The sequence below is a fragment of the Chenopodium album genome, chromosome 5 (genome assembly GCF_948465745.1).
Source record: "Chenopodium album chromosome 5, dcCheAlbu1.1, whole genome shotgun sequence".
NCBI classification, from domain to species: Eukaryota; Viridiplantae; Streptophyta; class Magnoliopsida; order Caryophyllales; family Amaranthaceae; genus Chenopodium; species Chenopodium album.
This window is the reverse complement of record NC_137838.1, coordinates 10,942,177-10,957,633: the sequence shown is the minus strand read 5'-3', so window position 1 is coordinate 10,957,633 and position 15,457 is coordinate 10,942,177. Positions and strand designations below refer to the sequence as shown.

General features: G+C 33.2%; 2 protein-coding genes across 3 annotated transcripts in view; both read left to right on the top strand.

The window, feature by feature from the left end:
- Positions 1 to 15,457, top strand: part of LOC145631877 (eukaryotic translation initiation factor 2A-like) — a 156,547-nt gene that overhangs the window by 43,057 nt on the left and 98,033 nt on the right. The gene's annotated exons all lie outside the window — the stretch shown is intronic.
- LOC145631873 (BAG-associated GRAM protein 1-like) lies at positions 2,465 to 15,439 on the top strand. 2 transcript variants are annotated; one of them, XM_081684091.1, is made up of 18 exons: positions 2,465 to 2,835; positions 3,692 to 3,742; positions 4,139 to 4,236; positions 5,551 to 5,626; positions 7,143 to 7,274; positions 7,362 to 7,402; positions 8,403 to 8,544; positions 8,899 to 9,015; positions 9,824 to 9,853; positions 9,943 to 10,042; positions 11,820 to 11,926; positions 12,267 to 12,410; positions 12,511 to 12,615; positions 13,439 to 13,585; positions 13,678 to 13,731; positions 13,852 to 13,915; positions 14,804 to 14,865; positions 14,974 to 15,439. In XM_081684091.1, exons 1-18 carry the CDS (start codon positions 2,641 to 2,643, stop codon positions 15,088 to 15,090), a joined length of 1,782 nt encoding a protein of 593 aa, XP_081540217.1. In that variant the 5' UTR covers positions 2,465 to 2,640; the 3' UTR covers positions 15,091 to 15,439. The 2 variants fall into 2 exon arrangements, with proteins under 2 accessions (XP_081540217.1, XP_081540218.1); XM_081684092.1 differs by having other exon boundaries at positions 2,782 to 2,835; positions 3,673 to 3,742.

The following is a 15,457-nucleotide window of genomic DNA, read 5'->3' as shown; positions in this document are numbered from 1 at the left end:
ATTATTTAAAATAAAGCTGAAAATTTTATTGCCAATTAGCTTAACCATTATGGTATAAATTAGCTAGAGTTAGAAAGGAGAATAGCTTTGGAATCCCATATGTCAAAAAAAAAAAAAAAAAAAAAAAAGAAGCTAATTTGGCAATTAGCTTGGCATTGGAGTTGCTCAAATTAGCTTAGAAATAAATTGTCTCTAATAAAATCTTGATTATTTTTAAAAAAAAAAATAGTTGAAAAAACTAAATGACAATTAGCTGAACCATTGTGATATAAAATTAGCTTAAAGGAAAAACAACTTTACAATCTTAGGTGGCATTGCAAGCTAAGAGCAACTCCAACAGTGTAAAATTAGGACTAGCTTGCAATTTATGAAACTAATAAATAATTAGCTTAACCATTGGAATTGCATTACCAAATTACCTGGGCAAAGTTATTCGCTTAGCTAAGCTAATTAGCTTAGCAAATTGTGGGAATTAAAAATAATTAAATAAATAAAAAAAATTAGCTTAACCATTGTGGGATTAATTAGCTACAAGGTAGATTAGCTTTGCAATCCTGGGTGGCATGGCAAGCTAATTTCACAATTAGCTTACCATTGGAGTTGCTCTAATTTGACAATTAGCTTGTCATTGGAGTTAGGATCTATGATATCGAGAGAATACGTACTCTAACCAATTGAGTTATCCATCACTGTACTCTTGGTATAGAAGTTGTTAATAATAATGGTCAACAAGCTATTAGATGGGAAGATAGATAAATAAAATATGAGTGTTCGATAAATTAGATTTAACCATTATTGTTACATACAATACGACAATACGCACCGTCTCAAACACATGATTTTTGTCCATTGAATTGAAAATTATCACTTGCAAGGTTTATCAATTAAAATAACATATTTCCACTAATATAGGGTGTGTTTTATTTATGTCCTTTTCTTAACATGTCTGATTTTCTTGAACCTTATCTATTTTTCTTTTAAAAAAATATATACACCTTATCTAAATCTATAACATCTAATTAAAGCTTATTTTACAAGTAAACCGAAACTAGGTATCATTATTAACCCTTATAAAAATTTATTAGATGTTACATTTCTTATTTAAAATTGTCTTAGCTTATTTTTCCTAAATAAAGTGAAAACGTGAATTGAATGTGCCTCATTTGTAGTATCATTATAAGTGTTATAAGGATAATATAATTAGGGCATATACAAGTTTAACTGCCAGGTAAACGAATTTTTGTTAATCTGGTGGCATTTATGTAAATATTTTGAAAAAACGTGGTCATTTATTCATTATTTTGGTGAGTTGTCCAATTACTGTTTACAACTTGCATTTACTGTTTGGTGAGGAATTACACATGTACCCCTCAACTAGTACCTGAAAAGACGCATCTACCCCTCCACTGGTATTTAAAAAGACGATTATACCCCCAGATAAACAAATTTTAACTGGGCATATCTCATATGATTAATCGAATATATATAATACATTTTAAGTGTTGCGAATAATATTTGATCAGATTTTAGCTTATGTGTGTATTTTATCCATCTTAATTTATATGAACTTATTAAACTCGATTGTTATTGCGTCAGGTCAAATTATTATGAATAATATTTGTTTGTTTGTTTGTTTGTGTTTTTTTTTTTTTTTTTTTTTTTTTTTTAACGTGTAATTAATTAATATGAATCATAATCATATTTGATCACAAATCTTAAGTGTCACCCTTAATACTCAAACCATCTAAGGGCCTGTTTTGATTCATTGAAGTGAACTGAACTGAACTGCACTGCACTGAATATTTTATGAGAGAAAGAAATTAAAAACTGAACTGAAATGAATCGAATTGAAAATAATCTGCAAAGAACAGTTCTAAGCTAGGTTTTTTTTTTTTAAACAACTAACCTACTTTATCATCCACTTACAAATTACTCTTCGTTCATACTTTGCATGCGTGATTCCTCTATGTATTCTTTTTTTTTTTTTTTTTGATGACACATCCTCTATGTATTCTTTAACAATCTTTTCCCAACAATTAATTAAAAACCTATAAATAAAAATCATGAACCACGTTACAAAAAGTACTTATTAATTTTAATTAAAAAAAATATTAAATTTCTATTAAAAAAAAAGATTTAGATTTGATTCCCTACCTTCTTGGAACTTGAAAAACGTTATGTTTATGCTAATCCATATTCTCACTCTCCCTTAACACACTCAAACCACCCCACCTCCCCCCCCAAAATCCTATTTCAAACGGTTCGTTTTACAATTTCTTCACATCATCCCCTCAAAATTACCAAACTACCCCTTTAAACTCCCCTTCTTTCAACACCACCATAAAAAAATCAAGGGCAAAATCGTCAAAAAAACGGTTACGCGGCATTAAAAACAAAAATAAAAACCACCAAAAATCCACGTCATTAATTTCCGACAAAAAAAAACATAAACTTCCTAAAATTCCAATTTCTCCCTCCAAAGTCCAACCACCCTTAATTGACCCATTTTTCTCTCTCCTCTAATTCTTCCCTCTTTTTCATGGAATTTCCTCATCAATTTCATCATTTTCGCAAAACCCTAGAAATCGATCACTTCAAACCGTTTTTCTAACGATTTTCCGGCGTGTTTTTCATTTTCCGATGGATTTTCCGGCGAGATTGATGGTTCAAATGGCGTTGGATTCACTTTTTCCGTCGTTGTGGGAGATTGAAGTTACCTTTGTCGCCGCCATCTTTGTGATTGCTGCTTACTGGTACTTCAGTCTTGTTGATTGCAGTGGCCATGGTTTTGGGCAGACTATTGGTTCTGCTGATACTCTTGAGGAGAGAGATAAAGTAAGATTTCTTCCAATTTTTCTATTTTTTTTTTGTAATTTTTTGGCATTATTTTTGGTAAATTTTGGTATATTATTTGAAGTATTGCTTTATTGGATTGTTGTTTTGTTGATTAGTTTGATAGTGGAAATGGATAGTTTGGTGGAAAATTGAATGTGTAGTTCGTTTTGATTCTTTTCTTAATTTGGTTTTGTACTACTTTAAGCCTTTTATTTTTTTTTTTTTTTTTTTTTTTTTTTTTAATGGTAGGAGGTTGCTTTTCCTTTTTGGGTTTTATATCGTTTTCGCTTATTGTTGTAGGATGTAAAGAAAAGGAAATGAGTAATGTAAGATTAGTGATTGTATTTAATGTATTATTAGAGTCTTGAATTACAATGGCGTGATTTGACTTTGAGTAAGTTCTTTGATTGCCTTCAAGATTAATAGAATGGTTTATCAATCTTGACCATAGAACTTGTTTAGAATGATTTTTTTGAAGATATTGTACTCGATAGTAGTGACTCATATGTCTTTGTGATTGAGAGAATGAATGCGTTGTTTTTCTAGAGTACACTTTTAAGTTATGTTTAGTAATACCATAATTTGTGAATTGTAGAATCACTTGAACAGTGATAAGTGATGTTTTTCTTGCTCCCTTTCTCTCTTTGCTTCTTCAACTTTGGGGTATTCCCCGCTTTTCACTTGGTACCTTAACCCCAATTTTGATCGTATCAATTGATTGCCAACATCAGCCAGCTAGAGAAGCCTAATAGGCTAATATACTTTTGTTAATCTAGGGGGCATGCTACATTTGTTTGTTTGATTTCTTGGAGTAATTCAACCTTTCTTGACATGCAGTTCTGCAATTATTTTGTAGATTGGCAAGCTGAAATGTGATCCTCAAACTCACGCAGGGTACTTGATCAAGGTATGGTCAAGGTTCGGCATCAAATTTTCTTTTTTGATATGTGCTGAAGAATTCATGTAACGCCAGTAAACCACAGACAAAACATGTATTCTGATTTTAAAAGTGTAAATTTTGACATGTTATGTAAGATGTAGATACATAATACATCTACTACGGTTGTTTTATAAAATGTTTAAACCTTTTTGGGATGTCGGTGTGTTTCAAAGATGTAGATGTAGATGTATGTTGTATATTGAATTAGAGTTATTAAACTATTGGGGTGCTCTGTGATATGCTTACTTTCATTATGTTGGGAAAAAAAGGTATCAAACATTATGGAAGGAATTTTATTGAGGAGTGGATTTAAAATTGATTTTCTGTTTGAGCACCACTTATATTGAATCTATTACCCTATAGGTTGGGCTTTTGGCTGCAAAGAATCTTATCGCTGCAAATCTGAATGGGACATCAGATCCTTATGCTATTGTTACTTGCGGTACAGAGAAAAGATTCAGGTAATGAGAATGTTTGACTTTAATACCTTGATGTTTTATCACGCCTAATTCAATATAGGACTTTTATTGTAGCTTTCTGGAATAAATAAAACAAGGTTAAGTTGTTTCTTTGTTTTTAGACTTTTCTATTGATGTTGCTTCTATTTTCAATTTTGATCATATAAGTAATTATTTGATTTCAATTTTGAAATCCTGCAATTATTGGCTTAACAGAGTTGCCTTTCTGCATCCATGAGGGCAAGGCCGTATCAATATGCACCCCCCCTCCTCCCCCAACCTAAAAGAAAAAAAAAAAATAACAGTCATAGCAAGGAAGCTCTTGTGAAGGACGAGTCACTGGTTACTGGTTATTGCTTTGGCAATTCCCTTCTGCTGTGTTTTTGTCATTATAGTCAATTCATTATATTCAGCTGTTCATAGTAATATTTGTGCCTTATAGGCCAGGTGGTAGCTTTACCGTCTCACTGATATGACCAGAGTTGCTATGTTGTTTAGATTTTTTTAACTTAAAAAATTATGAAAATTGTTCTGTTTTGTTTCCGCTTATAAATTGTAAAGTAGATATTATATATATGTAGTCACCATCATAACTTCATAATCTTGTTCTAGAACGCCACATCATCCCATATTTTTTTTACACTTGAGCTAGTGTCTTAGACAGTGTCAACTAGACATAGGGGTTATGCGATTTTCTACAGTTGTATCCCCTTTTGTGTGCGTTACTATATTGCTTCCATTTCCATTTAGAGGATTAGATTGTTTACGAGTTTCCTTATTTATATACTGGGTTTTTGTTTTGATGTGTTGTATCTGTCCTACTATGTCGTAATGACAGTCACCACCACTCTTTTAGTTGCTGATCAATTGTTAGTCTGGTTGAGGTAGGATGTAGTCACTATATTGCATACTCTGGCATTAAAAGAGACTTAAATCATTTAAACCCCCTAAAATATATGTTTCATTAAAGAATAAAATCTTAATATATACTTCTCACTACATCATGTATTGTTTTCTTTCTTTTATTTATTTATTTATTTCTGCCTCTTTGATTGTAGTAACATAGGTTATATTTTGTAACTCTGCATTTGCTTAAGCTTAAATTTTTTTAGAAACATATGCAAAATGGCAGGGAGTAAGCACTTGGGATCTCGTTATGTTATCCTTTTATAAACAGTATTAATTATGTTGTTTATATGCTGCTCAGGTTTTATATAACTTGTTTGTTGATGCTATTGCTAGATGACTTAGTTTTTATATATCTCTGTTTTGTGTGTTTATGTTGCTGATTTGAGGCTTGCCCGTTTCTCACTGCAGTTCAATGATTCCTGGATCAAGAAATCCCATGTGGGGAGAGGAGTTTAACTTCGTTGTTGATGAGTTGCCCATCCAGGTAGCTTCTTTGGTGCAACTTAAAATTATGTGAATTTATGCATGAACTAATAGTTGTATAAATATTTACATGTATACACAGTTATACACATACGCATGCATGTTCGAGGACACACACATACATATACTTTGAGGTTCTTTTTTTGTTTTCTATATCTTTCTTCTTAATAAATAAATTCTGATCTATGTGCTGCTACTCATCAAGAGTTCAAGATACAATAATGTCACAGTTTGATGATTGGAAAGGGGGTTGTATCATTGTGGCTGACTGGCTGGGTTTGTATGTCAGACTTAGATTACACTAGAAAGGCTTCCAACAAATCTATATAGAGACTTGGAATAAATCTGGAGTATTTTGTTGAAAACAGTTCCAAGAAATCATTAGACTTCACATCCCAAGAAATATGATTTTTAACCCTTGTGCAATTAGAAGGTACTATTAAGATGAGAAAAGCAAAGGAAAAAGGCATCCTCTTTACCCATACAAACCAAAAAAATCCTTGACGGCTAGGTATGGGGACCCACTTGCGCACATTGTCCGGTGGTCCTCTGATGTTCTGACCATCATACCTGCCACTAATGGCTCAATGTCAAAGTGAATCAGGTTTAAGTGAGAAATTCTGTAACTAATCTCGATGCCAATAAAATGTTTCTGGACTTGATTTGGAGATTCAGACACCCACTTGTTAAGTCCTACAATCCTAAGTAATACCACCCAAAGACAGGTCACTTTTATCTTCCCCCACCTTATTAGTGTTTTTACTAACTGAGAACTTAAACATAAATGGGCTATTAACAGGAAACTTGAAATATATGACTGGATGTGTTTTTTTTTTTTTTTTTTTTTTTCCATCTATCAAGGCTCCTAGAAATTCACTGCATCATAGGGCTTCAAAAAGTTGTTCCAAGTTACAGACTTAGCTGAATACCAGGTAAGGTGAGAGTGTAGGTTATGGGTCATTCATAGCAAGTGATATGTAGGAAGAAGATTTAATTTGGGATTTCTCTTGATTAATCTAAGGCCTCAAACCTTGTCAAATATCTGACAAGCTGTCAGAACATTTTAAAACCCTAACAGATCATCAGAATGGAAGAGGATTGTGTCCTCTGCAAATTGCTAGTGAAAGGTTGGAACCCCACCCCCACCTTCAGATCCACAGAAATGCCAACAGCTTTAAACTTGGCAAGAAGACGATTAAGCAGATCAATCACCAAATTTATTAAATGAGGAATATAAATTACCTGGTTGCAACTTTATTGAGCCTCAGACCTGAGTCACCTCCTAGGCTACTCATAGCCTTCGGCCAAAAAGTAATTAGACTTTATATTGAATGATATGAGGATTATTGTATTAGACAATGGAATGTGTACATAGTATATTACATTTAAAGATATGTTCTTTATGTTGTTTAGGCCTTTCCTTCTTATTCTATTCTTTTTGTGAACAAATGTCTTTCCTTTCATTTCCTTCTTTTCCTTTCCTTCCTAATCATATTTCGTATTCAACTTATTTGCAGATTAAAGTGACAATCTATGACTGGGATATAATCTGGAAAAGTGCAGTTCTCGGTTCAGTTTCAGTATCTGTGGATTCTGTGGGTGATAATTCTGGGGCAGTATGGCATCCACTGGATAGCTCCTCAGGAATGGTATTTCACACTGAAACTTCTATTTTCTGTCAAATATATTGTTAAACTCATTGTTTTAGCTTGGTTCTGATGGGATATCATTGTCAGGTTTGTCTTGATATTAAGGCTATTCCTACAAACACTTCCAGGTATTATTTTGGTTTGGTGAGCCAAGTTCTCCAATATTTACAGTTTATTATTGCCTACTGAAATAATTTTCCACATGGCCCATTTTTGATGTTAGAAAATACTCTCCTTAGTGATTTGAATATATCTGGGCAATTTATTTAGTGAACCTGCAAGCTATGTTTCTTGGTGATGTGGCAACAATGTAAGGGAGAAAAGTTGGGATGAACCAGGTGCCTCCATAGATTGTTGCCTCGTCAGCTGGCCTTGGAGTACATGATTTGAGATGTGCATGCTCTTGTACTAATATTTTTTAAGATTTTCTAGAAGCCACATTATAATCAGCAAGTTTGGATTATAATGAATAGTTGTTAAGTCACCTGAGTACTCTGAATCTCCATTAATGGCAAGTTTATTTCAGAATTGGAGTATGTATCGAGTACTAGAATTTTTTTATTTGATTTAAGTTTAGAAGCTTAAATTTGTGTAATTTTCGCTGTCGGGCACATAAAATCTTCTATTGATGCTAGCAATCAGCTTGTTCATGTCTGGATTGGTTAAAACACATTTGTATTTCCTACCCTACAGAGTCCTACTGTAATAGGTTACATTTTATTTTGGGATGTTCCAATATAATAGGCCACTCATCATATCTAGCTAGTTAAAATTGGAAATTCTCCATATTACTCTATACTTCTTTTTAGGATTTTTGATGCATGGTATCTTAGTAAATTGTTTGTTTTCAAGAACTGTAGAAACTATCAAGGATAATTTTTGGTTTTGAAGGAAATTTGTATACCATTTCTAGTCATATATGGCTTATATTAATGTGGGACAAAAGGAGTACAGTTTAGTGGTCTTGTATTTTTTTAAAATTATTTTTGTTGTTGAATGTGAGCCTGGATTATATGGTGAATATTATGAAATTTGTTGATCTCGTGACGTAGTATAGCTGAGGTTGTCTGGAAATTTACTTGTAAGCATAATTTTTTTACCACTATTGACTGAAATAGTTTTTCTTAGGGTTTTAGATGGCTATGGTGGAGGAAATGGTCGCAGGAGGGTTTCTCCAGATAAACAAGGGCCAAAAGATAAGCAAGAGCCGATGGTGGTCTACCAAAAGCCTGGGCCATTGCAAATGATATTTGATCTACCCGCTGATGAGGTGAATTACTGTCGAACTTACAATTTTGCTTCTCATAGTAGAAGTAAAGGGAGTATGTTTCTTGTATAGGTTGTCCAGAAACAAAAGTAACTTCTTGAAATGGTAACATATTGTTGTTGTCAAAGCGCTGCATTTACTTTGGTCTTGGTGATTGTTATTTTGTGGCCATTGGTAATGTTGCTTTATTCTGTTTATGGTTTTCTGCCACTGTAAAAATCCCAAGCTTAATGACTGGAATCTATAGCCTTTACTATGTGGGTTTTATACTCAAAGTTTTTAATGCATTCATGTCTTTTCCTCTTTTCTGATCTGGTCATTCCATGTTTCATATGATTTGATGATTATATATTGCAGGTTGTTGAGCACAGCTATTCCTGTGCACTGGAGAGATCTTTTTTGTATCATGGTCGTATGTATATATCCGCTTGGCACATTTGCTTTCACTCAAACGTGTTTTCTAAGCAGATGAAGGTTATTTCTTTTCTCACACAATACTTTTTACATGTAGTAATTATTTGTTATCACAGTTGATTCCCTTTTTATTTTGTTATTGTATGTATAGAAAGGTTTCCTTGCCTCTACACGTTATATACCAATTTAAGATTAAAATATGTCTGAGTACTTGTCAACCTAAATATCAAATTGTTAAACAAAAAGGTGGATCTGTATTTTAAATTAATAAGTATATGCAAGTGGGTTGGTGATACTTCACAAGTGCTTTAATATTATATATATGTGGATTTGTATTTTTAATCCTAGAAAAATAATTTTGAATTGTGTTTGTTGTATCTTTAAAAGAATTTTTAACAGAAATAACAATACCAGTGGCATGTTGGGTCCTGTATGTGTACTTAATAAATGGTATTCATTGGATTGACTTTGCTTTATTTAGTCTGATAGTAACATAAACATTATAAAGTCTCATAAGCTAAACACAAGAAAGTCTATAAGTTCATTCAATTTTAACCATCTAATAACTTCTACTGTTTTACATGCCCCTTATTTTATCAATTGTTATTCCTAAAATTCTTATCAGAATTTTCCTGTGTTATTTTATGTTATTTTTGAGGGACCCCTACTGTTGATTTTACTTAGTGGCTTAAAGTTTTATACTTTAGAATATATATTATGTTTAGCTTTATTTTAATTCAGAGAAGCATGGTGCTGTGTGACTTTACTGGTGGCTTGCATTGCCCTCTCTATGATGAATTTTTGAACATAGTACTAATATTTGTGGCCAACATATATTTCTCACGCTGTATACATGTCCAATTTACAGGTGATTATTCCCTTTGAAGACATAGATGAAGTAAGTTTTCCTGTTCTTATTTACATCATTGTCCCCTTTTTCTTGGCAAACAGTAAAAGTTCATTTAACTTATATATTTCTCATTGTAGATTCGAAGAAGCCAACATGCTGTAATTAATCCTGCTATTACAATCATCCTTCGGCTTGGTGCTGGTGGCCTAGGTGTACCGCCTTTGGGAAGTTCTGATGGTGAGTGATGACTGATGATGTTAGGCTTTTAGTTATTGATTCGAAGTCTGGATTATTTCAAAGCTTGTGGTAGAAACTCATTGCATGATTTGTTCGTAATTTTCATGGCTGATGCTGAAAAAGGTATCTGTTCTTTTAAAATTAATGTTATTTTATCAACTAGTGGCTTTTTTGTTGAAAATGTTGTCAATTGCTTTCTGATTACTTCCATTGTCGACTGCAGCATATCTTATCAGTTAGCATCAGATATGATGTATGTGTAAACTTTATGTGGGGGCATTGGTTCAGTTATTTTTGTAGAGCTCCTTTTCAACCATTGAGGAACGTTAGGAACAGCCTTAATTTTATGTGGAAGGGAAGAGTAGTGTCTAGCAAGCTAATGCGAATGGGTTGTTTATGTTTTATACTACATAATTCACTTTGAATAGATACATGATATTTATAGATCAACTGTTAAATCCATCACATTGCAAATGAGACGTCACGGTTTCAGTTCTTGTTAGATACATTTTTAATGTGGAGGAAGTCTGTTGCAGTTGAAGATCTTTGCATGAGAGGATCTTGACACTCATTTGATATTCATCATGTCAATTGGCAATGTTAGACAATGTAAATAAAAAAGCTCAAGATGCATGGAGGTGAATAGGATAGGATTCTTTGGCACTTTTGTCCTTCAATATTCGTTGGTGCCTAATTGAAGTGAGTCATTGTCAATTAAATATTGATCATTTTTGGTGTAATGAAACTGCTGTATGCCTTGGATGCGCCTCTTCGCAATCACTTCTCTATGCTAGTAAAGTCGCTTGACATCTATCACCTGGTACCTAGGTGCGTCTGTAATTACAGTGGTGTTAGAAATGAGAAACAGGTTGCAGGATGGCTTGTATTGACCTTGATTTTTAACAACAGTATAGGTACAGATGGTGTCTTAGTGTAAATCTCTCTTTTCTGAGCCTCTGGCTGGATTGAAATGTTAGTTTGAGAATTCTTTGAGGATTCCCCCCTCCCCCCCCCTTTTCTGAAGCTTCTTTTACAAACGCATCGCGAACATGTCTTTTTTATGTCATTTATGCAGACTGTATGCTTTGACCTACTAAAAGTGTGCAAAAATCAAGAACCAATGACTGTAACACAAAGTGTATCATGTGTCTTGGGTTCTTGGTACTGAATAGTCTGAAGGTCATTTCATTATGCATTATTATTTTATTTTTTTTCTTCCTATTTTGGATGTATGATGGGCTTGTACAGGGTCTGTCATGGAGCATTTACAAGTGTGATTACTTTTGCCCCCAAAGTTTAATCATTTCTTACAACCTACTTAACCAAGGGAGCCATGCATGGGTCCTGATATACACACATATATATCATTCTACACTCTCTATATTATTGTTATTTTTCATGTCTAAAAGAGCTGTGTTAGTATTTAATTAGTGTATGCCTTTTCTTATTGAAGAGATTTATGTCTAGTCATATCAAAGAAATCCATTTATTTGGGATGATGTGACTATCATGTGATGTTGTGGTTGGAGGGTATTGATGACCTTTTCACTTGGGTTTTTTTTAGGGTTATCCTGAGATTTGTGGCCTCTTCTTGGTTTCAAGCCTGGGGCCTTTACTAGATTATCTCTTTCATCAATTCATCCAGTTTGATAAAGAATTATTGTCCTCTTCAAATGTACATTATGAATTCATCCTTTTTACAAAATGTTCTCTGTTGTCGTACGGCCACCTACTTTGGACCATTATATTAACTTATTTTTTTGTTTGTTCCTTGCAGGGAGAGTTAGGTACAAATTTGCATCATTTTGGAACAGGAATCATGCCTTGAAGATATTGCAACGTTCTGCAAAAAAATTTCTTTTGATGCTAGAGGCTGAAAAGAAGGTTGTTATCTGTTGAATCTTTCTTTAAATTGTGCCTTTTATTAGCGGTTAGTAGAATAGATCCATCCACCCTTAAGTTTTTCTTTAAAAGAAACTATGCAATGTGATTTTAAAGTGGAGGTCATTTAGCTTGTGTATGAACTTTGAAGATATGAAGGAAACAGAATGTGGGGTTTTTTGGAGGGAAGTTTCCCTCATTAACATACTCATTTTCAGCCTGTATTGGAAATAATAAATTTGTTTTGTATTTCCCCAAAATCATTCATGACATCATCATATCATATTAATTAATTTTGTACTCTTCATCTACCTAATGCCATTATGATCAACTTGCTGAACAGGCTAAGGCACTATCAGAACTTCGTGCACATAGAAGTTCAAAACGGACAGGTCAACCGATGCCTAAAGTTCTTGAAGAAATTATACCAAAGACTGATAAGTTTCAGCCATTTGTCAAGGATGAAGTGCTTGTTAGTATATATAATGTATGGACAACACATCTTTTCCAAGTACACATGTAATTTGTTTTTTTTTTTAGTATCTGTATTGCATGCAATTCTGCTAAATGTTTGAACTTTTTCTCAGGATAAATTTCCATGCACAGCTGAACAATTTTTTAATTTATTGTTGAGTGATGATTCAAACTATATAAATGACTATCGTTCAGCACGGAAGGATTCTAATCTTAGTGTAAGTACAATTTATTGATTCCTTTTTGTCAGTAACTGCTGCTTGTTGAACCTTATTATTCACTTGCTAATATTTTACAAAGTTAAGTAAAATGTATCTTTAATTTTTCTTCTGTTCAGAAGCAGTGTTCCCAGTAATCTGCCTGCCACATCTTGAAGCATATTTCTGGACGCCTCTCTTATGTGATTTACTATGGAATTATGCTATTTTGTGCTCATCTAGAAGACACTTTGTCTTCTTGCTGTATTTCTCTTCATTTGGTCTTAATTACATATATTGTCTGATAGAGAAATAAAGGGAATTCAAGTCTGGCGATGAGCAAAAGTTTAGATAGTGTTCTGATTGAGATTTTATAATGAAGACCTAGATTGTTTCTAATGTGAATTTAGGGATAATGTCTTCAACGTTTAGCACCACTTGAATTGCATATAGTAGACAATAATTTACATTGGCTATAGAGCACAGTAAGCCTCATTGTTTCAGTAGCATAAAATAGTCTGGATTATGTTCCTTTGCTGCAGTAGCTACTAGTAAGTTGTTTTCTTTGCCAAACTTAATTGTTTTAGCTTACAGATATTGAGTAAACATTTTCTTAGAGAATGATTTGTCTTAATTTGAATTGAAGAAAAATATTTTTTTTGTAACAAGATGCTTACCTTTGTTTCTGTTTCTTATGAAGTTCTCACCCTTGAATGTGTGACCTGTTCATCATAATTTAAGTTTTGTGCAAAACTGAGTAGATTTTGTCCTTTCTAAAGTTTATTGAGAGTAGTTTTCCTGTTCAGTGTTTTGAATATGATATGCATCTGTTTCACTGTTTCAGATAGGGCAGTGGCATTCAACAGACGAGTACGAGGGTTTAGTTAGAGAAATGACTTTTCGCTCTATATGCAAGAGCCCTATGTGCCCCCCAGACACGGCAATGACAGAGTGGCAGCATGTAGTTTTATCACCAGACAAGACAGTATTGGTATGACTTTGTACATCTTAACCTACTTTATTGAGACTTCTTTGTTTTGTTCCTACTTTTGGGCTGATCGGTGTACATAATTTTGACCCTAGGTGTTTGAAACAGTACAACAAGCACATGATGTCCCATTCGGGTCTTATTTTGAGGTATGCTGCTTCTGAGTCATTATTGCATTTACAATTTTTCCAATTGATATAAATACTAATCATGCAGCAAGGCTTAAGAAAAAAATATTAATTTAGTCCTATGTTTGGCATTTTTAATAGGTGCACTGTAGGTGGCGTCTTGAAACTTGTTCTGAGTCATCTTCTACCATAGACGTAAAAGCTGGTAATTCTTTTTCTTCTTTTCTTTTCCGCTAACTTTTATTTTGTTTTGGTTGTTTAGTACAGCATAACATTTGTCTGATTTGCTTTCTGTGATTCTGTTTACCATGATACTTGAATTAACAAATTGAATGATGCTGTTCCTTGCAAGTCTTCAGTGATTTCAATTTTGTTAACCTGATTGCTTCTATATTTTCTCTTACTTTTGTTGGTGACGGCTGTTAATTTATATCATCCCTTACCCTACTTTTCTCTTTATCTCTTGTAGTGCATGCTAATTTTTATATATTCTTGGAGCTTTTCATTATGCTAAATATAGATTTACTTTGTACAAGGTTTTAAAGAATCTGACTACTATTGGCAATTGTTTTAGGATATATCTGATTTATAATATGCAATTAACAGTTATTAGGCCCTATCTTTTTTGCTTTAATTTTGTTGGACTAATTATTATTACATTAAAACTGATTTAAATGATTCATAATTATTTTTCCGGTTTCCCTTAGTTATTTGTTTGTCGGCGATACAGATCCTGAATTTTACTGGTTTTGAAATATTTTAGCTGGTTAAAACTTATTTTTACTAATGAATTCGTCTTAAAGCAAAGGAAGTCAGGGCAATATTGCTATGTTAAACAATTTCTGCCCCCTTTTACATTTTGTTGTTTTTCTTATCCATTCTTCCTTCTAAAAGTGCCTTGCTGCTGGTTTCACTTTCCAGGAGTGAGACTTTATGCATCTAGAGCTTTGTGAAATTATTTAAATGGTGCTATTAGTTTGCAGCTGATATTCTGTTCTGCTTTGGCTTATGTTTTTGATTGAAGTTTCTTTCATTTTAAACACTGTATTGCTGATAATTTTATTAGTTACATTTATGCTCTCGTCTTTTATAGGTGCTCACTTTAAGAAATGGTGTGTCATGCAATCTAAAATTAAGTCTGGGGCCATTGATGAGGTGCATCTCCTCTCCTTATGTTTTCTCTCTCTTGAAAAGCAGATAGCTTGGTTTGATGCAGAGATTGTAATGAAACTTAAATTTAATTTTTGAGTTGTTTTCATGCAGTACAAACGAGAGGTGCGCATGATGCTAGATGCAGCTTGCTCTTACATTAATTCTAGGAATAGTACCAATGCTGATGACAGTGTCCAAATGGCTTCTGATTTACAAGAAAGTGCGTGACTGGAAGCAATTCTACTTCACTAGTTTCTTCAGTTTTGGTCTCAAGATATGGTGCAGCACTGCAGCTCTGTTCATAGCTTATATTTATACCATTGTTCATCCCTTTTCTACTTTCGCTCGCTGTCATGTTCATTGTTTTTCCATGTAAGGTTTTGTTGGATATAGCATTATAGTTGTGAATTCGCCCTGATCCCTTAGCAATAAAGCTAATGGTGGTGGTGGTGGTGGTGTTAGCCCGTGTTGTACGTAGTATGAAGAATAATTATTCTGTTGTAATTAGGCTGCAGCATGTTACTAAGAAGTTATTTCATTTATACATTTATAAAAAGCCGTGTATTTTGTTTTGCAATTTTTGTTTTTTCATTTT

What these genes read in the sequence shown, in the direction of transcription:
- LOC145631873 (XM_081684091.1), top strand. Translation starts at nt 2,641, where the DNA reads ATGGATTTTCCGGCGAGATTGATGGTTCAAATGGCGTTGGATTCACTT. An exon ending in TTGATGAGTTGCCCATCCAG is followed by an intron (nt 5,627 to 7,142) that starts GTAGCTTCTTTG and finishes ACTTATTTGCAG; the next exon opens with ATTAAAGTGACAATCTATGA. An exon ending in AGTCTGGGGCCATTGATGAG is followed by an intron (nt 14,866 to 14,973) that starts GTGCATCTCCTC and finishes GTTTTCATGCAG; the next exon opens with TACAAACGAGAGGTGCGCAT.